Genomic DNA, 23,175 nt, shown 5'->3' with positions numbered 1-23,175 from the left:
GCGCTTTCAATTTTTTATACCAAATGGGTACTTTTTTCTTTAAACGAATTTTTTAAGTGTTAAACACATTTTTAGGTCTCTGAAACGCATACCTGAACAGGCCCTAAAGCTGGGTGCTATTATAAAAAAATTTATACCTACATTGAAAAGAGTAATTGTCCACTGAGATTAGGCTTTTATAATAAAAGAATTCCAATTACAATTTGACTTGTTATTTTGGGAATACAACGTAAATGTATATCAAAAAGAGCGAAAATACGAAGGCATTTTGACATAATTTTTTCCAAAAAAAAAAAAAAAAACCCTTTTAATCTATATATACCCTAGTACCCTAGCAGATTCCTCTTGAGAAAAGTTAGCCCTTGAGGTGGGGGGATTAGGTTAAGGTTGGTGTTTATTTGAGTAACTAGAATCTTAATGCGAATTTGTTCATTTTGATGGGCTCATAACATGTTATTGTGTCGGGTGTACATCTTTATTTTTGAATGGATTCTCATGTTCTATGCTCTTATTTTCTTATAGACTCCTACACAATTATTGGCTGTCAACTAAAGACAACCAATATGCTCTTTCTAAACATCATGACATGTACTTTGGCTTCCTTTCTATTTTCTCCCTTTTTTTAAAAGACATTAATAAACACTCACAATTACCTTATATTTATCAATTTATGTCACATCAAAATAATTTAATTTTAAATAAATTAAAAACCAGAAGTTGTGCCCTATCACTCATCCAACAATTGACCTCTACTGGAATCAAACACTTTCAACCCAATACTCGAATGGATAAGATTACGCACCATTTGACTTTCAAGCTTCCCTTTCTCCTCGTTAAAATGACTACACTCAATCTAGATTCTAGATGCCACTGTTAAATCACCATATTTAACTTGATTTAAAAAAAAAATTGTGTATTTTATTTTATTCAATCTAAATAAAATATTTTTATCATGTCAGTTGTCACTTCACGCGTGGTCTCTTCTTCCTCTTAAAAAGGAAGGAAGGCCCCCCAACAAATTAATTATATTAATCACTAATCACTAATCACCACTCATTCACAAGATTTAAGCGTATTAAAAATTGTTAATTTTGGTCATTACCTTAAGCAACAACATAAGAAAATTGATGGATCGGGGTATGGAATGGTTTACACGTCAAAATCAGTCACCGCCAGACTGGCAAAATAGGTACCCATTTATCTTTTGTACATAATTATTCTTTATGACGCTTAGAAGAATCTTATTATAAAAATGCATGGATAAGATAAAGCCAAAAATGAGGAGAAAATAAATAATAATAATAATAAGGTCTTCCTCTTCCTCATGCCTTTTGATTTTTCCTTTTTATTTACTTCATTATCCATCTCTATGATTTTTTTTTTACTTTTTATTCTTCCCTCTCATAACTATTTTACGTAAATAATAGTACTAAGAAATAAAAGTGTGCCACATCAAATTTTATAGAAAGTGAATTGTCGTTCTCAATAAATTGGAAAGCAATCCGGTGCTTAGAAGCACTTTACTTTCTTCTTTTAAAGTTAAATTAAAGTAATGTTCTGTCAAAAGTGAAAAAGTAAAAATAAAATAAAGTGTTTTCAAAACATAGATTAAGATAACGCCTGATATCAAACTCAAGTCGGGTCGAAGTATATGTATAAAATTATATGCTATAGGGCTAATTATAACTTGACTTTTTTTTCATTACACATGTAAGACTTCTTAACCTTAGCTTTACTAATTTTGTATAGAATTTGTGTCGAATTCACGGATCGTGTCAAAAATTATCCGATTACGTTGCAAATTTTGGCTTTCTTTTTGGGCAATGATATGCACAAATGAGCTAAAAATTCCAGTAACACACTTTTGACACAAGGCTAGACTCACAGCAGTGACATAACCAAGACAAATTGGGAGCAACACAGCTTCCAAATTCCATAACCCCAAGGACAGAAGAACAATAGGGACCTCAATCAGAAGTAGAAATTCTGAACCAATAGCGCCTGGGCTCACTCGTGGCCGAGTTGACTCGGTGAATCGACCCGACCGAACCGAATCATCGCCCAAGAAAAAAATAGGAATTAACAGTAACCAGCTGAACCCATTTTTACCATTAGCCATCGAACCCGGTCTGACTCCAAACGGCGTCGCGAATCCGGCTCATGTCGCGACCCTTGAGCGTGCGGCCCACGCCCTCGAAGACCGAGGTGGCGGCAATCTTGCGGCTGCGCGAGTACTCACGCGCCAGGTACTCGTGCGGTGGGACCATCTCCGAGTCGCGATCGTCGTCCAACCCGTCGTCCAGCCCGTGCAGCGAGTCCACCGAGTCGACACGGAGGATCTTGCTCCAGTCAGGCACGTTCACCGGCGCAGACGTGGCCATGTGCCGCTGACGAGGAGTCCCCCCCGAAACGTCATCGTTCCCGCGGAACTGGTGCACGATCCTAGACGACGACGTCCCAGAGTCATCGAAGGCCAGCGACAGACCCCCCACTTGGCGGTCATCCCGGGGGATCCGCCGCTGCTGGCGAGTACTCCTCACCCCCGCGCTCCCGTTGCTTTCCCCGGAGGCGCGTGGACTCCACTCGCCCTGCGAATTGTTGCTCTCGGAGGTCATGTTGTCGACCATGGACCACACGTCCTCTTCTCCGAGCTCCGACGAGTCCACGCCATTCGAACCCTGGCTGTGGCTCCCCAGCAACCTCTCGCTCCGACTCGCCGTCAATTTCCGACCCTTCGCCATAATAGCATTTGGTCAGAACCCCCGCAACCGAATCGGGTTCCACCGGCTAAACCCACTAAAAAACTACGAAATTTTTTCCACAATCAAACTACGCTACCAACTACAACTCCATTATAGTGGCTCAAGCATAAGCTGGGTTTGGAGGAGTGGACATGTATATATAGCAGTTGGGTTACACCACCACAAAACTTCATTTCATGTGAATTTGGGGTTCATTTTGTCTCTGCATTTCGTCAATGAACCTCCAATCAGATTTATGGTGAGAATAGAAGACGCCAAGTCCGTCACGTATCGAAGTGAAAAAGAGAGAGACAGTAATTACTTGTTGTTAGTTCTACGCTCTTTCCAATTCGCGTGCGGTTCACTGACCAATTGCTTGTGAAGTTGTGACCTCAACGAGACTTAGCCTATTTTGGACAATACACTCCAATGAGATTTACCATTTTTGGCCATTGCACTTTTCTCTTATGTCCAAATGTTTTGTTTTTGGAATTCTATCTAATTCAACGTCGGTCTCCATTTATCTTTTTAAAATGTACGATTTAAAGAATAAGGCGTTATTTAAAACATGTAACGTCTTAAAAATACGGTTAAGCATTTAGTAAATGAGAAATGTTTGATTTATATTTTATGGCAATCTCTTATCTATTTTTTTACAAAAGATTAGCAAATACACTAATAAATTTATAAACTCACATGAAGATTCTACATATTTAATAGTAAATTTGCAAAACAGATGAATCTGTAACGGTTTTCTTTTCAAAACGTACTCGGTAAAATTTGAGGGCCAAACCGACTCTAGTAAGAAAAAGGACAAAGCCACTTTTGTTAAAGTTCTTTTGTTTCCTCTTTTTAAGATAAAAAATTAACAAATGATTATAAACATAAAGCACTCACAAGAATACAGAAAATTGTTTTGAAATTTATTTAAACAAAAAAAAAAAAAATCACATTAACAAACATATCCCGAGCTTATATTCAAAGTAATGTTAGATACCACACAAACATCCCACAAAACGTGATAAGGTGTAGTAATCATTTATTTAATTTTTTTTTTTACAATGACTTATCCAAGAACTATTAAATCCTATGACGTTAATTTTATAGAACATTTTTGTGATACGTAGCATTACTCTTATATCTGTCACCTTTGGTTGAAAAGAATATGAGAGATGATAGGAGGTTGGTATTATCTTTTAAATATAATAAATAGCATTCCTTAATAGAGCCATATCCTGATTTTAATTTTACAGAAATAGATTTTTTTTTTTTTTTAATTCTTACTTGAATTTTTAAATCTCAAAAGACAAGTTCAGTTAAAAAAAAAAAAAAAAATCCCATAAAAAATATATTAACAAAATTTCCATCACCATCAATAAAACAAGAATCTATGACTTGAAATTCAATCAAGCTCAGACTCTTTTGGTGATGGTTGTGATGCAATTAATATCTTTTATCTAAAAATAATTTACAGAATCTATTTTATGTGAATCTTGTGGCGGCGATTGAATTACACGTGCTTGAGACCGGATATATCCACGTCAGTTTTCATTCTCTGCTCCAGGAAGGGCCCCCGCTATTTAACCAATCTTGTGTTGACTGCGTCAAGTGCATCCAACCTGGGGCCCACGCTCCACGTGGGTGACTCGTCCTATAACCGCCCACCACGTGTGTGCTTCCAATACCGGTGGAGGCCCGCCAACCGGAGTCACCATCAACGCCACGTGTCCAAACAGTGACCGGCTTGAAATTGTTGAAAAAGGGTTAGAGATGTTCTGGGAACGCTAATGATAGTGACAATAAATTAACACTGCATAATTGATTGCTAAGGACGTAATCAGTTTTTAAGATTGTGGTTTAAAATAATCCCCCACTTGTTTTTGGGGGGTTGGGGTTTCCGAAAAGCAAAGTCACCGTGAGAGCCACATTGGGCGGTCCAGAATGAAAATGGTGGGGGCCGCAATTGGAATCGTCGTTTCTGAAATGAACAAGTTGCCTTATCACCATTCATTGTCAAACATTTCACCATCACAAACAAAGTCCCAACCCCATCCGACGGCCAGATTTCACCCAACCCGTACGGTTGTAATTTGCACGAGGGTTTCGACCACTTAAGCCCCTAAGTTCGACAATTAAGGAATAAGGATCATGTTATTATGAGTAATATTATATAGTAGACTCTTATACTAATATCATGCAATTATGAATTTATGATGATGTGATAGTAAATATCAGTCATTGATTTTTATTTTTATAAACCTTTGTTGATTTAAATATTAATATTCAATGTCACATCATCATATTTGTATCATAATAATATGAGAGTCTAGTAAGAGCCTGTTTGGAATTGCGTTTGAAAAATAAAGTTTTTTGGCAAAAGCTTTATTTTTAAGCTTTTATCAAAAGTGCGTTTTGGCTATTTTTTGATTTTTTGGATCCCTTAAAATCGATTCTAATTTTTTTTATCAAACGAATATTTTTTTCTTCAAATGAGCTTTTTGAGTATTAAAAGCACTTTTAGGCCTCTCAAACGTTATCTCAAACGGTAACAAAATATGATTTCTCGATAATTATTACTTAAGATCAAAATTTTATTTCAAACTAAATTGAATGACATTTGTTTTTAGAACATGTATTTTTTTACTATATTTAAAAATATAACTATAAAAATAAATATTAATTTAATAGACTGAGTCAGAAAAAATATGAAATAAACCGTGTAAACAATTTTGTTGTTCAAATCGCTAACAATCTGCTTACTTCTTGTTAGACCACGTGAACTCCATAAAAGGGCTTTGTCACCCAATAATAATTTGCTGGAAATTCTGGATTTTTTTTTTTTTTTTTTATTTGAGTATAAAAATAATCCGGATTTATTTCTAAGGTTTGAGTGTTGTTTTCAAAGCCTATAAATTAGTAGGTTGATGGTACTGTAAAGTGCCACTTGTGTGGTGGTATTATTGAGGACCCCATATTGACCTCATTTTGTGGAGCGGACAGGAGATGGGACCCGGAATTACCATGACCGGACTTATTTGGGACCCGCAAGAAATTTGTTGGGTTTGCCAGATGCGGGCCCTGGCCCAACTCTGGCTAGTCTTGGACCTATTATTGCAATAAGTATCCTATGCTTGCCTAGGACTTGATCCAAGGTATATATACAGGTATCAAGTCGTCCTAAGGGATATTTCAATCAGCTGTGAACCACCACGCCTTATAAAGTGGAGGTCACTAGTTCGAATTTTTCCTCCCCCTTCTCTTGTGTGGACATGTCAATATATATATATATATATACACACTCATTTCTACTCTTATTTATAGATGATTTTCATGATTCTCTATTATCAAGCCCAAAAATCATTTCAATTTTACATGGATTTAATTTTATAATAAAGTTTTCTTCCTAACATGCCCGAAGAACAAATCTTAGTTTCATAGATTATGTTGAAGCAAATTTCCTTCGACCCAATTTAGATACAACTATCTTTGCAATTGTATAGCAATGTACTAAATAATAATACTTTAATTTTATATGAGGGCATGCGTATCCTCTTGTTAAAAAAAAAAAAAAATTACTTTAGATTCGATGTCTATCCTTTAAGATATTTAATTTCACCAATCCAAGTTTGGATTTATGATGGGTGAATATTCATTGGTGGCTTTAAGTATTCCCCACAACGAAACCATCCAAAGTAATAGGAACATCTATAGGACCTCCTCCTCAGTGAAAGCACCCAATACTATATAGGAACCCACATGATCTTTGTTGAATTAAAACATCGAAACAAAAGTTAGAATTTTCTTTTTCTTTTTCTTTTTCTTTTTCTTTTTTATTGTATAAACCTCTAATATTCCATGACCCACCATTTCTGTCTTCCATGTCCAACCATAAAAAAAAACCTACCTCTATAAGAAGCTGATTAGGGGATGCATTGAAAGTCTTCACTAGACTTAGCTTGGTGCCAAAAAAAAAACAAGATTTGGGTGCGGCATGCATAAAATATTCGGGTACTAAAACTTTTACTACAATTTTTTTATAAATTTATTTATATATAAATTTAAGTATTATTTAATAATTAACAGTATTATGTGCACGCACGGTCATACCGGTCACTTTAAACCTATCAAATTAATCCATAATAAATAAATACGAAAAAAGCATTAGTTTTTTTTTGGGAATAAGAAGCTCACCTGCTCTCCAAAGCGAAAACCAAATAAATAAATAGGAAAAATGGTCTCAATCCATGTGATATCATGGTTTCCAGGTTGATAATTTGGATATTTTATGAATAATATATTGAAAGCAGCGTTGAGGGTTTCTATAAAACAAAAGGCTCTCCTCCCACCAGCATATTAAAGTCAGAAAAATAAAATAATAATAATAATAATTTTCTGGTGGCTGTATTATATTAGTTAATCGGATCCACCGGATCAAGATCAGAGAGATTAAAATATTATTTGTTTCAGGCTTTGATGTGCGAAAAGTCATGGTGTATGATTAGTTTAACATGTGTTTGTTTGTACTATAAAAGTGTTGGGGTACTGTAGGAGTATCAGAAAGTTTTGCCAGCAAATGAACTCTGATCGACTCTCGCTTTTTTTTTTTTTTTTTTTTTTTCTAGAATAAAAGTAAACAGACATGTTCCTTAAATTTTACAGTGTGTGTACAGTACTTCCCAGTTCTGGGGAAGCTAGCCATGCATTTGGGTTTCCATCGATCATCCATGTCTTATTATGATATTAACAGCTAATTAACGATTAATCCTGTCCATTAATTACATATATATGACCTTCAACAGCTCATTAGTCACCATCTTAATAATAATAATACGTACGTGAAGCCACTCATTAAGAACGACATATTTTGTTAATAGTGTTGTGCTACATTGTTGTCCAACATAGCAGACACATATAATATATAGTCAGAGAAAGATCTTGACAAAATGGTTATAATATGAGAGAGAGAGCTTTAAATAGATACAATCTTTTAATACGATATGTCTATTCACCATGAACATACGTCTCCTATAAGAACTTACGATAAAGGATGCACGCTATTATAGTGTGATCACATGTCACATAATTTTAATAGGAGAGTCCGAGTCACCATTCTAGTGAAAAAAATGGTGACATGTAGAGACGGAACTAAGAAGAGGCTTAGGGGCCGGACGGGGCTTTAATCCCCCAAGCCTCAAGATGCTCCCTTATAATTCTTTTAAAATCAAAATTTTATTCCCTTGATTTTTGTCGTCGATCTCCCACGTCTAAAATCTCAATTCCGCCCCTGGTGACACCACTGACATGGGTGTACAACTTGTTTCTTGGATAGGTGTGTGTTGGTACTAGGATTTGGCTGGGTGTGTGAAATATAACATAAGTACATAACAACTTGCATGAACTATAAAAATCACAGCAGCCCAGTTGGTGAGGAGCAAGGATATTGATGATCACTATCCTAGTTTCATCCCCTATCCTATCCTCTTTTGAATTGTTATTTTCATGTTGGGTCACCATGTCTCCCATCCCATCTAATATGATTGAAAAGTTCCATTAATTAAAACCTTTCAATAAATATACTGAAATATAATAATTATCTCAAAAATTTAAGCTCTGAATCTTTTAATAAGTGGGGTTCAAGTACACATAAAATATTTAATTAAAATCAAAAATAAATTACGAAAACAAAATCAACAGTTATTTTATAAGTTTAAATTGATATTAAATTAAAGAAAATATATATATATATATATATATATATATATATATATATATATATATATAATAACTATTATGATTATCCAGTAAGCCACAAGCAAGGATCGCTATCCTACAACTTTTGAAATATTACTTTCATGTTGGGCCAGCTATAACCCCAGTCATTTGTCCCATTTCATCTCGTTAAAATACTTCATGATAAGCCTACAATTAAACTCCTGATATAAATTATAAGAAAAATGTATAATAAGTCTGTGAGTTAACCTTTTAAAATTTAAATTTTTTTAAGTTTTATTTTTCAAAAATTTCCTCTTTGGGTTAATCGAAATGACAATAAAATCTCTACCGTCAAAATTTTTTAACAGCCGTTAGTCCCAATTAAAACGCACCGTTTCATCTCACTTGTTGAAGGATGTTTGATCCCACAGTGAGAAAGAGCGTTAAAATATTAGTTAAATTATTAAATTCAAAATTTTCAATCAACTCAAATAATCAGCGATTTATCATTTACCAACCTCAATGAAAACATTGTGGTGCATAATCAGTAAGATCATTAGGCAATATATTCATCACGTAACATCATTTACCATTAAATTTCGACCACAAAGGAAGAACATTATGTTCCATTTAAAACAAGACAATACTATTAATCATGCATGTTATTGCTTTGATCTTGTAAACCTATAACTCAATAAGGTACAACAATATATATATACCTGCTTATCTCTCTCTCATTCTCCATGTTTTGTTGCTTTCGATATTCTCAACAAATATCAAGCTTGCAAGAATACTACCAAATTTTCGTAGAACGTGCATGGCTTATAAATATATAGAGTATATTCTTTTATGTAAGGCCGAGAATCAGGAGAACCCTACCACAGGCAGTGTTCCAATGACATCTCCGTAGTCCTTCAACAATTTTATAACTTACAAAATAAATAAATAGATAAATAAAATAATAAATAAATAAATCTTCACTCTCCTATAATGACATCACATTATGATCATGACTTGATCAAACCTCGATCTCTTCTTTTTTTTTTTTTTTTTTTTTTCATGGATTCCTTCTAGTATTTATTTATTATACAATTATTTCTGCCAGAATTACTTGCTTTGTTTAACAATTGCATTTACAAGAATCTTGCCCTTCAAGAATTGAAAGGGTATCCATTAATTGTTTAAAGCATTGTCGCATCTCAATCAAGCACCCTCCAGGCCCCATTCCTAGTCTCCTGTTTGCACTTTCTAGTCAGCATGTATTGATTAGGAGTGTCGATTCATGTTCAAACTTTTGAGTTCTTAACTTAATCTATGTACTTAAATAAGTCAGATTCGTCAGTTTTAACTCGTTAATTATGCGTTAGGTTCTTATTGAATTCGCAGGTTGATCGTGTCAAAAATTGATATCCTTAATATTGTGTGTTGAGTTTAGATCATGTCAAAACACGAGTATAAGACCATATAACTCAACCATAATCTAATTCTTTTAATTAAATGGTCTAGATCCTTTAACTCTAACCCATTCATTTTATACTGAGTTCATGAATCGTGTAAAAAATTATCCAAACTAATATTGAGTGATGTCTATACTAATATAGCCCTAGACAATTAGCAGCATTGCTGCTATTCTAATAATTCATATGTCATGTGAAAGCATTTGTTATTGTCACAAGTCATTATCATTGGACCAGGATCCTTTGCAACTAGGAATCTCTTACAATTGCTTACCCTGCAATAAACATACAATTATTACTTATCCGAATAACTGTTCAAACTGTCGAACATTTTTTAAAACATGCAAATTTCATAATAATAATAATAAATAAATAAATAAAAATTTTCTCACAATTATAGTCGAACAGGCTGCAACTCAAAGTTGCATCGAGTCAGAAGAACATGGTATATATAAAGCTTCACGGGTTAAAGAACTTTTCAGAGCTTTTTGTAAATTGGTCTGAGGTCACATTCAATGTGCCTAGCTAGCAAGGACCTAACAATTAGTAATTTATTTGTCTCCAGAAGCATATCTTTAAGCTCAGCTCTATACGTACGTAGATAAAGTGCTCCTCCCACTTGCAAAATATGATGCCTAGATTTGTGGTTTCAGCACCGGTGGGAAGTCCATTTCTTGGTCAGGTACGTTCTGTAGTCTGTACAATCATTAGACTTTCTTTGGCTGAAAGAATCGAAAGTATGATTTACTTGGCATCTTATTATTTGATGTAATGTGTCACCAGAACCAAACAGGCCAGTACTCTCACAAATCCTTTCTGATAATGACTTTTAAATGACGTAACCAAGCCTGAATTAGGATAGGATAAACTATTAATTGAATGATTAAATTAACTATTTTTTTTTATATAAATCTAAATTTTTGAGATAATTAGTGATAATTTAAGTCGCTCTCTTGCTTATGTCTTGAAAACTCTACAACCACCTATACATTTCATCTTAAATTGTGGGTTGACTTATGTGGCCTCTAAGTTCATAACATGAGTGAACCCTAATTAGGTTATCGGTTTTAATAAGGAGAGTGCTAGGGGCATCCATCCACAACAGCTTTTATTGCAAAGTTTCTTACAACTGACATGACAATTCATAACTGGTAAAATAATTGAATTAAAAGTCGTACTTGTTAATTTAATTAGTTAGTGATTAACTTGTTAACCATATACTTTTAATTAATCGTCAAGTGCTGCTAAGGGTATTATAACTGTTACTAGGAATTGTTCTACAAATTGACGTGTGACGGTCACTTACTATGTCAGTTACTATATAATTAAAAGTTGTAATATTCTACACATTTTCCTTGGCAGCATATGTTTCGTACAAGACCTATCATGTCCACATGTCGCGTGGATCATAAAGGGACAGTTTCTGGTGCAAAATCAACATTACTTTAAAGCATCCTTGTGCAAAAACTAGAATATATAGGTTAAAAATTACCATGTGTTCATATAGACTTGAAGGGGAAAGACCAGTAAAATGTTTGGTTTTTTCTGCTTGAGTTGACTGCCAAATTTATGTTTAGATCTTTCTCTTGACTTCTTCTGAATCTCTGATTGTATAAGCTTCATGGATTACAGAAGTCATCTAACAAAACTAGATTTGTGCCGGGCCATTTTCAATGTAGAATCAAACAATTAACATAATTAATTATCTTTTTAGAGATATTACTCTCAGGGTTCATTTGGTTCCATGATTCTCTCTGTTCAAACATGCATTTTTTTAAACAAAATCGCATAAATAGCTACTTTTCAGTAGTTCGTTTGAAACGTCAGAAAAAAAAAAAACACCTTTCATTTTTTAAAACACATTACTCATGAATTGATAGAAACAACACTCTTTTATAGATTTTATCAAATATTTAATTAACTACATATTTTGAAATGTTAAACCAAATGGACACTTGTATGTTTGAGATTGCGTTTGAGAAATAGAGCTTTTAAGTAAAAAAAAAAAAAAAAGCTTTTGTGCAAAAGCTTCATTTTAAGATTTTACCAAATGTACGTTTTGGCCATTTTTTAGGCTTTTTGAACCCTTAAAAGTGTTTTTAATTTTTTTTACTAAACGAGTATTTTTTTTTCTTCAAACGGGCTTTTTGAGTGTTAAAAACATTTTTAAACCTCTCAAATGTAATTCCAAACAGACCTATTGACAGAGACGAAATTAATACAAATTATTAACAGGTGCGATGACAATTACTACAAAGTATATATTTATGGAAAGATATTATTTTTACACTTCTTGTATACATCTCTTATAAACACATGTCATTTGAATTATAATTAAAGTATTGGATGCGGTATTAACTATATAATTAAAGTAGTCCCCAAGGGGTAGCTCAATCGGCTGTGTACCACGCCTCATGAAGCGGAGGTCACTAGTTCGAATCCCCCACCCCTCTTCCCTTGTGTGGACATGTTTAAAAAAAAAAAAAAAAAAAAAAAACTATATATATGCAAGTAAAAGGCACGAAAAATATTAAAAAAAAAAAAAAAAAAAACATAAAGAAGATAAAAGTTCACATTCTCCCCCTCAAATATTAAAAACATTATCAAATGGAGCCAATTTTGTGTACATGTCTTTGAATGAAAATATTTAAGTGTGGAAATAAAATGGGGATAAATAGTACATAAAAAATACTTTGTTGTATCTCCCACTTGCCCACTAATATTCCAAAACTTGTGGCTATGGCATTGTGGCAAGTCCATTTCTTGAACAGGGTAGGGTTTGTACAATCATGGAAAGTAGCACTATAGCTCTTGTCTGGCCAAGGTGGTGACTCATCGATTTTCTTGGTATCTCAATGCTTCAGCCATAAATGTCAACAGGACCCCCAGGACATTTCAAGTATCATTCCAGGGCTCGTACTCAGCATGATTGTAACAAGCTTTTCATCAACTTTTTTTCTTCTCTCTTTTCTCTTTTATTTTTACAGCGTCTGACTCTCCGTGGATATGCTAGATACGAAGGATCGGGATCCCCCCATTGCAGGGATCCTTCATCCTTGTAATTATTTCTTGCTTTTTGTTAGAAACGCTATAAATTATCTTTTTATTTTATTTTTATTTTGTCAAAGTTAATGTGACTTTCAAAATCACCATTAAATCAAAATTCAAGTATGATTCATCTAAAATTTAATTGTGATTTTAAAAATCATATCAAGTTTAGGAAGATAAAAAGAAAGTCTCTATTATTACTTATTTTTCGTTGAGCAGAAAATTGTAAAAAAGATTTCTTTGTTCGAGCAATAGAGTTCTGTCCAAACAAGGAATTTACCTGTGTTTGGGATCCACTCGGGTATAAAGCCTTGTTCGGGTAGGTCTTGTTGATTTAAATTTTTACTGTCACATCATTATAGTTGTATGACAATCGTATGAGAGTTTATTAAATGAGTAATGCTATGAACTATTTTTTTATCCTCCTAAAACTGATGTGGCTTTCAAAATCACTATTGGATCAAAATTCAAGTATTATTTATCTAAAATTTAATGATGATTTTAAAAGCCACATCAGCTTTAGGAGGATAAAAAGATGATAAAAAGATGGTCCATTATATTACTCTTATTAAATATCATTACTACATCTTTATTCTCTTTTTTTTTTTTCTTTTTCTTTTTTTTTTTATAGTAATACTAAAAGGATTTTTTGTGTCTCTCTTATATTACCCAAAAATAATGTGGCTTTTAAAATCACAATTTAACCAAAATCTGATAATGATTTATTACAAGCCAAATGATTTTTGAAATTACACCAGAGAAATTTCTAGATTACTTATTTTCTTTAGAGCATTTACATATGATTAGTCAAAGGCTATTTTAGCCAGCTGAAATGCAAATTTGAGTGAAAAATTACTCACATTTGGCTAATTACTATAATAAAATTGTAATGTTATTCTTCATAAATATTTAGTACACATATTTCATACAGTTAATAATATTGCGTGTTTTAAGTAAAATTTAGTGAGCTGCTGCAATACTCACCAAACTTGGTGAGGGCTATACTATACACTCACCAAAGGTTTTTAAAAAATATATATGTTGGTCTGTCTCCATATTGGTGTCCATACTAATTACTAGTTGCTTCCAAACTAAAAATAGGCATTTGTTGTGTGGAACTGGATCTCTTCGGTTCAAATGAGTAGGAGAATATTCAGTTAATTATATTTTGATGGGTATTTTTGTTTTTGTTTTTTTACTTTTTAAATGACAAAAATACCCATTCAATATAATTAGTTAAATATTCTCCCGTTGAAATGAACCGGAGATGATCCTAATTCTTGTTGTGTCTTCTCCTCTTAAATGATTTTTTTTTTTTTTTTTTTTTTGGGAGCAAATACAAACAAAAGGGAAGTGTTATATAGGGGGATCATTCCCACTATTAATCCCAATAGAAGATAAGATGGAAGAGGAATTGGGAATGCTTCCAAACATAAAGTTGATAACGACTCACTTGGCGAGGCGGTGCACATGAAAATTTACACTTCTAGAAACTTTTGTAGCATTCAAAACTTGAAAATGTTGTAGTTTTAACTGAATGTCGGCAATGATTGGAGCAATGGTCCATTCGGTGAAGAGATTCTGATTGTTAATAGCTAAGATAGAAACCAAAGAGTCACCCTCAATCAACAAATTGTTGCAGCCTTATAAGATAGCAAGATCTATTCCTGTAAGAGCAGCCATGGATTCTCCTTTGTTCACGTTGGTGAAAAGCAGTTTTTTGGTGAATGTTGAGATGATGTCACCAGATGAGTTGGTTAGGACAGCAGCAATGACTAAAAAATAAGCATTAGTAGCAACATCAAAGTTAATCTTCATAGAACCCTATAGGAGAAGGAAGCCAAATGGATTGACCAAATGAAGATACTTTCCAAGCTTGGAGATGTGTCCAGATGACATTAGAGATGGACTTCAAAGTGTTGGTTTCTTAAACAGCAGTTCATTGATTCAAATAGAACATGCCCAAAGAGCTTATTGGTCCAAAAATAGAGAGCAAAACAAGGAAAAATTTAAAGAGGTCGGGCCTAATAAAGCTAGGGCCTATGCTCAAGCATTGTCTTTCGAAATGGGTTTAGCAGGCTTTACCTTCAGGTTGGGCCGATTTCCCACATTACAAGGCCTGCCAGGTCCATTATTAAACAAAAATAAATAAACTATTTTTGATGAATTAAAAATAAACTTTTTTTTTGTTTATTTACCTTAAACAAAAGTAAATAAAACATTAAAAAAAAATAAATAAATCAAAGAATGGTTGGCAATAAGATAGTAATGGTATAAAAATATAATTTCTGAAATTATTCAAAATTATAACGTCATTAAGAATGAAATATTAGTTTATTAGACTTCTCTAAATATTTTTTTTTTTTATAAAAAAAATAAATATAAAAACTTTATCCTTTAATCTATACTTACATATAAAATCACACATACTTATAAAATATTTATTTGAATTAGTGAGTTGTCAACGAGTCAAATATATATATATATATATATATATAAAATAATTTCATCACTACATCGTTCAATAATATTCTTACAATATAAACATTTTTTCCTCTTAAAGTGAGATACACATAATAATATTAGGAATTATTGTTTGATAAAATATATTTTTTCTTTTTTTAATGTAGGGCTGCCAGTTGTGCATGAAATGGAGACAAGTTGTCACGTCGAAGGGGTGGCCCACTGGAGCTTGATGCGAACAAAGGAAACACAGCGTCTTGACATGTAATCTTTTACGTCCTTGTGGATCTGAGTCATCTGACGCGTACCTCATTCGTTTCTTTCTTTGGACAACATCCAATGTAGCATGCCCCGCTTAAAACCTATAATCCTTTTTTTTTTTTTTTTTTTTTATATTTTGTTTAAAATATTCAGACCAATATATACACCGACTCACATACTTATATTAAATTTTAAAGGTTATTTGCGTATCATATTTGAATCGTATCGAGATATAAATATAAGATTGAATAAACTTCACATGCGGATGGGCCGCAAAACACCACTTTTGCAACCTCCAATAAGAGGTTAACACCTCACCAAAAGCACAAAAAATTTACAAAACTAACCTACAACGAAAAACACTAAATTTTAAGGGTTTCATCTTCTTACTTTTCCTTAATCATCTGCCGACAAGTCCCATTTCTTCCTTCTTCCTTATCCTCCATTTATTCTTCCTTCCACATAGAAAGATAGAGAAAAGAGAGATGTTGTGAGTGAGAGAGAGAGAGAGAAAAAAAAACCCAACCATAGAGATGCTGTCGTGACAAGGCCGGCCAGACCCAGCCACCTAGGCAGCTGGGTCTACTAAAACGCCGCAGTGACCCACGGCAGGCGGCTTCCGTCTCTGGTAAGTTCCTTTAGGGTGATAAAATTTCTAAATGGTTAACCTTTCCCTTTAGGATTTAGTTTTGAATTCAAAAATAAGTTTTGAGGTATTAGAATCAATTTTTGAGGCATTAGAATATGATTTTGAAGCTGAGTTTCACAGAAAAATGGGCCGGAGATGGTGACCTAGCCGTGGGTCTAGCTGGGTCTGCCGTGACCCAACTGTGGGTCACGCCGGTGGTTTAGTTTTGTTGGCTGGCGCCGGGTCTAGTGTTTTGATCTTATTTTGTTAAAATGTACTTGCTGATGTGTTATCACATGAGTGGATGTTGCAAAACACCATTTTTATGCACTGATTGCATAATAGGAGCTCTTTATAAGATTATATAGGTCAACATTAATCCAATCGATTTAATTAAACATGTAAAAACCCTCGATCATAATGTGTTAATTTTATGTTAGGTTCCTATTGAATTTATAAGCCGTGTAAAAAATTGTCAATCCAAATATAACATTAATGTAAAGAAAAGTTTACATACTGACATGGTAATGACGTGACATTTGCCACATTAGGAAGCACATCACCGAAGCAATAAAAAATAGAATTGGGCTAACGAGGCAATATCTATCCATCATTTGATCTATTCTTATTTAAAAATGATAAAAAACAATTAAGCTGACAAACACTCTAATAATATGAGAGCGGGACAAGAAATGAGTATTTAGAATATTCTAAAAAAATATTAATGCATTGAATCCCGTAAAATTTGGCATTGCATACTGCCATACTGAGATGTCTCTTCCATGAGTGGTGACAAATGTAATCAAACAATCAAAGTTAACCTAACAACACAAAGAGTGTCCCCGATAGTTTAATCGGCTGAAACTCCGTCTAATGAAGCGGAAATCACTAGTTTGAATCTTCTTCCCCCTTTAGTACAGATAGGTCAAAAATAAAAAATAAAAATAACACAAGGAGCTCTAATAATGACTAATTCTTTTGGACTCTGGCACAAATGTGACTAATTATTAACTTCATTGTAATATTACTCAAAAACTAACAGGATTTAAATGCCAAAAAAAAAAAAAATTTGGAAAGAGAAAAGTGCTGCTCAATTATATTTCCTCAATTCTGTTGTCATATATCAATGAATTATACAAGAGTGTGGGTACATCCTCATTCCTCTCTAACAGCTGCTGGGAAAAATGACACTATTCTCTATGGAAACAAAGTACATATATATTTTTCATATTCAAAATAAAGTGCAACAACTAGAACCAAGAGAAGGAAACACCCCTTTAGCAGGGCTAAAAATCATCAATTGAATTACGAAACAAATTAAGGAGTGTTGCTCTGATCACACTTTGCTAAAACAACAAAATTTGAGAAACGTAGCTCACCTAAGTCTTCTGCTTAAGAATGTGGCGCAGTTGAGATTTCTGGCTTTCCAACCTCACCCCCAAAAGCTTGGGCTCCAAGTTCTGCTTTTGGACGCCTCGAGGCCACTCTATGTACCCTTTCATTCCTTGAGTGATGTGTGGATTGGCCGCCTCCGATGCGTCCCGTCGTGCCGCTTTATCCCGGCATCCGAGTCTGAGTCCACCACCTTTAGGAACTGAAAGCAAGCAAACCTCACTGACTTCACTACTCACAGATCCAGGCTCTGCATTTTCATCACATTCGGTTCCACTCTCCAAAACATTTTTCCCTTGGCTGAAGACCCTACCAACAGAGGCCTCAGAACCACTAGCTCTTCCCCTGCCTCGGATTTCTTCTTCTTCTAGCCCGCTGTTATAATCAATAGCATGGTTTGAATGTTTCAGCATTGAATTTTTGTAAGAGGCATCATTGTTAGTGCTTGAAGCGTGTCTAGTGGGACTGTAATTTACACAAGGTTCAATCTCGTCCCCCTTGGCTTTGAATTTTATGAGATCTTCATACATAGAGAATATATCATCTGATTTTGGGGGCATATACGAAAATTCGTTAATATCTTGAGCATCCATTGATTTAACTGCCTGCAGGATCAACTCGGCTTTCCTTAAGTCCATAACATCCAGGGTAGAACTTCTGGACTGCAGAAAAGTTTCGAGGTCTGTTAACAGCTTGTTCATCTGGCAATATCTATCTTCAAGAGCAAGTTTCGCATCAACCAGCTTCATTTGGACGCGTTCTTCACGCCAAACGTCAGCCATCTGCAACATCCGCCTCTCTTCTTCCACTTCCTCAAGGATTTTCATCGAATCCCTCTTCAATGTGTCGACCTCGGCCTTATCTTCTCCAATCTGCTTAGCCAATTCATTACAAACCTCCTCCATTAGTTCTCTCCCCCTTTTCTCTTCCTGGTAATTTTGCATGATCTGCATTGTTGATAACTTGGCATTGGCTAACTCATTCACCAATTTGGTATTGAGCATTTCCACCCTCTCACAAATCTTCCTCTCCCTTTCTAATTCATTCTTTAAGTCATCAACAACCGCACAAATTTTCTTTTTTTCTCTGCTCCGCCATGAAACCCTTTCCTCTTCAACTTGCCTCAGCAAGAGTTTCACTTTTTTCTTAGAGGATCGCTCCTCAGCTTTAAGCTCACAAATTCGTGATCGAGCATCCAATAGTTCTGCTTGCAAAGCAGAAACAATAGAGATAGATGCAGCATTTTGATCATGGAGAAGCGTCATGCGGCCGTAAAACCGGCAGCCGTCATGAGACACTTTCGAACTCCTGGGTTCCCACTTTGTAGTCCCCTCCATTGAAGATACAAGCTGGGGTAAAAGCAAGTAGTTAAAAGAACAAGGATTAGGTCGTGAAACTCTAAAAAGAGAGACAAAAGTACAAGAATAGCAAGCTGTGATCTTTCTGTTGCTGAGAAGGATTAGAGCAATTGACATGCATGCTAAACCCATTGCTTCATTATCATAACATCCTCTATACCCAAAATTCACATAAACAATGGCGTGAATCTCCTTAAATAGAGCAAGATTTCTAAGATTCAGTCTCACTGGTATTGTTCTAATCTAAAATTCTTGTAATTTTAGTAATAAGTCCTTGTATTATCACACTACTGATTATAATTAGTTTAAAAATGACCAATCTGTAACACAAGAGTTCAAACTGCGGAACAAAATTGAAACAGCCAGCACTTTAGGAACAATTGCAAACTAGAATAACCCAGAAAAAATTCATCCAATAAAAGAAAAAAAGAAAAAGAACCCAGAAAAAAGAAAAAGAAAAACATGTACAAGTAATAAATATATATATATAAAATGATTGGAGTGAAAAATGATTCTCTATTTACTATCGTTCTTTACAAGCCTCTCGACTAAGACGACGTTTTCTAGATGAAATTTCAGTTCATTTTCTTTTCTTTCTTCTTTTCCCGCATTTTCTCAGCAACCAAACACATCACTAGAGACAAAACGAAACGCTCCCCCGTTGCCGCGAAAACTTTCGAGTAAAAAACAAAACTCTCTTTCAAAGCCAAAAAGACTCCGAATTGTGAGGGGTTACCTGAGACCCAACCCGATCACACGGCCCGCATTTGAAACCGCCAATTTCACCACCACCACTACCGGCCGAGACCTCCGTGAACCGCAATTGCCAGAGCCCGGCGGCAAGCTTTCTCGCCGATACCGCGACTCTCGCTCGCCGGAATTGTCCTCCTCCGGCGAGCTTTCCTTCATCGCCGTCGTCGTCGAAGAACTTCCACTTCGAGTGAGGAGTCACCGGGCGGCGCCGGGAGGAGAGGGTGGATACGCTGGGACGCTTCGGTTTCCGGCGACACCCCGTCGCCGGATAGTGGGGCCCGCCGGTGAGGTTCATTCGGTTCCACGAGGCGTGGGAGGCATTACTGAGTTCGAAGTTTGGAAATGCTGTCCAAAGCACACGCAGTTCGTATTTGTATGCGTCCCTTTTCTGTCTCTTTCTTTCGTCTTTTCTTGGGTCAGGTGTGTTTGGTTTTTTTCGGATTTTATTGGATTCTAAATTTTTCATAAATTCTAAATATTATATTTTAATTTTTATTATCTATAAAGAGGCCGCCCATTTTTGTATCATCATGGTCTGATTGGGATTGCATTCGATAAATCGAGTTTTTAAATTAAAAAAAAAATTTTGGTAAAAATTTTATTTTTAAGCTTTTGTCAAAAGTGTTTTTTGTCATTTTTAGATTTTTTAGACCCTTAAAAACGCTTTTAATTTTTTTACCAAACAAAATTTTTTTAAAAAAAATTGGATATTTTGAGTGTTAAAAGCACTTTTAGGCCTGTCAAACGCAATTCCAAACAGACCCTAAATATCCCATTAAATTATGAATTAAAGTGATAAAATCTGAATCATTTTATGTAATCATAGGCTACAACTATCAAATCCCTCACAATAATGGCTACTACTCCTCAATACAACTCATCATGTTGAGGATATTCCAAATAAAGAAATGTACGTATATTACACTTCTATTTCATATACATCTCAATTGGCTTCTCGCTGTGTTCATCATCATTTCATTTGAATCTTTTTTTCTTCTTTATTTTATAAAGATTACTCTTCTTTTTATTTATTTTTCTCTCTTTTGGTTTCTTTGTTCTTGTTGCAAGTCATTTGCTACCAAAAAAAAAAAAAAAAAAATCTAAAATTTTAAAAGCAAATCTAATAGATCAAGGAATGCACTTGATTATGTTTATGGTTTCTTTTTATTATGGGTAAATTGTGTTAAAGATTATCTGTTAGACTGTTACTAATTCAATTTTTCACTTTCTTTTTTCTGTCCAAACATTATGGTGGTGGTGGTACAGTGGATCTGTAGATTCATGTGGATGGCAGCCAATTTATGACTCTTGTTATCCTATGTTACCTTCTTGAAACTGATATATATTGATTACTAAATTCACAAAGACTAGAGGCTTTCGCAACACTACATAGTTCTTATGCTAATTTCTTGCTTTTTTTTTTTTTTTTTAAGTAAAAGTGTAAAAGCATCAACAAAATAATTCAAAACACAAAATACTCTTAAAATAATTAAAATCATTTTGACCTTAATGTCACGTTACAATAAAAATAAAAATAAAATAAAATAAAAAACCCTCTATCAGATTTGGTCAAACGAATCATAAGCTTTGTTTGTTAAAATTTTTGTTTTTTGTTTTTATGCTCTCAAAATGAAAATATTAACAAACAACTTAAAACACAAAACACTTGTAAACATGGACAAAACCAAAAAAATCTAATGTGATGGGGCAAAACTTGAAAAAAAATAAAAATAAAAATTGTGGGGATAATACATTTTTTTGAATTTACCTTATAAAAAAAAAAACAAAAAATTTAAGAGAATTTTAAAAATTTGGAAGGGTCAGCCCCCACCCTGCCCAATGCCAATGGACTTGGTCCTTTATTTAAAAATGGTTTAAAATTTTACCTTTTTTAAAATAAGGAATCGGCTCACGTCTATTTCATTTGAAATTAAGAAGAGTTAATTTCTCAACCAATAGCGTGTCAAAACATGTTTTTATAATAATAATAATAATAAATAAATAAAATAAAATAAAATAAAAAACCCTCCAAATACGTTAGCAAATGGACTCAATATAGTCAATATGTTGTATACAAAAAAAAAATATAGTCAATATTTTCAAATGGTGGAGGAACGTGTGGCCAACAACTTTAGGCCCAAATACGTTATCATAAATGAAACATAAGAAGAGCATCCGAGGAATCTAATGGCCTGTCGGAGATGCATATATTTGGACAAGCATACAATGAAAAAGACTGTCAGGTTTTTAGTGCAATCCAATTATACGGCAGTGAAAGGCATTTTTTCCATTGAATTCTCCAGGAAGCAGCTCAAAAATCTCGGCTGTATGCAGTTAAAGTTGCTTCCACCTCAAACCTGCATACTTAATTCATTTCAGATGGATTCTGGTGAAACAGTGCTCTGAGAGACTGAGACGAAGCACACAGAGATTCACCAGTGTTTATAGCAGACCTAACCCAATCCACTTGTAAAATTGGCTTTGGCTCCTCTCCACCTGCTATGTCCTTGCCATACTAACCAACCAACCCAGCCCAATAAAACTGGTTGGTCCAACAGTGGCTTCTATCAATTTCCCCATTTTGACAAGACTGACAACTATTTTTGTGTACAACCTTTAGGGAAACTTATTTATATTGGAGTAACTGAAGGGGCTAAATCATTGTTTATCATAATTTCAACAAACAACTGTTAAAAATAAATGACCATGTTCATTCCATCGTACTACTTTGGTAATATGGACCTCCAATGACCATCATCTCTACAATTAGGGTGTTTAAATTTCACGTAATTTGAGTACTCAAAAAGGGTGCAAGGCTTATTGTTTAGGACAAGCAAATATTGCAAGTTTTTCTATTCATGTGTTGGGGTTATCTCACATCGGTTGTGGAAAGAGTTGGTGGTTGGTTTATAAGTGTGAAAGAAAGTATCACATCTTGAGCTATCTTTTAGGATTGAGAAAGGCTCAAGACCACCCAATATTAGTATTAGAGCATAGATTCAATCAACAAGTCTCGGCTCAACAGTCCACAAGAGAAACGGACTGTCTCTATTCCGACCTAAGCCTGATGTGTGAATGAGAGATTGTTGAAGTTATCCCACATCGGTCGTGGAAGGGGTTGGTAGTTAGTTTATAAATGTGAGAAAAAACATCACATCTTGAACTAGCTTTTGAGATTGAGAGAGACCCAAAACTACTCAACAACATGGGACGTCCAATTGCGTACAACCCATGTATAAAGGATCCCAATCCTATGGAGAGGCAAACTCCAGGATTAGTTGTTGCAATTTTGAAAAGAATATATATGTGCATTAACAAGAAGGGATAATTTTGAGGACCCAATTCTTTAGTATTTGCAGCGA

General features: G+C 34.4%; 2 protein-coding genes across 2 annotated transcripts; both read right to left on the bottom strand.

The window, feature by feature from the left end:
• Positions 1–1,773: 1,773 nt before the first annotated feature.
• On the bottom strand, positions 1,774–2,961 carry LOC132171361 (protein S40-6-like). Its single transcript, XM_059582658.2, has one exon. It carries the CDS (start codon positions 2,739–2,741, stop codon positions 2,112–2,114), a length of 630 nt encoding a protein of 209 aa, XP_059438641.1. The 5' UTR covers positions 2,742–2,961; the 3' UTR covers positions 1,774–2,111.
• Positions 2,962–17,400: 14,439 nt separating this feature from the next.
• Positions 17,401–20,150, bottom strand: LOC132171177 (uncharacterized). Its single transcript, XM_059582424.2, has 2 exons — positions 19,797–20,150; positions 17,401–19,051 (listed from the first exon to the last, which is right to left on the bottom strand). Exons 1-2 carry the CDS (start codon positions 20,106–20,108, stop codon positions 17,690–17,692), a joined length of 1,674 nt encoding a protein of 557 aa, XP_059438407.2. The 5' UTR covers positions 20,109–20,150; the 3' UTR covers positions 17,401–17,689.
• Positions 20,151–23,175: the final 3,025 nt, after the last annotated feature.

The sequence above is a fragment of the Corylus avellana genome, chromosome 1, assembly GCF_965113065.1.
Source record: "Corylus avellana chromosome 1, dhCorAvel1.hap1.2, whole genome shotgun sequence".
NCBI classification, from domain to species: Eukaryota; Viridiplantae; Streptophyta; class Magnoliopsida; order Fagales; family Betulaceae; genus Corylus; species Corylus avellana.
The sequence above is the reverse complement of the archived record's forward strand: the minus strand, read 5'-3'. Positions and strand labels throughout refer to the sequence as shown.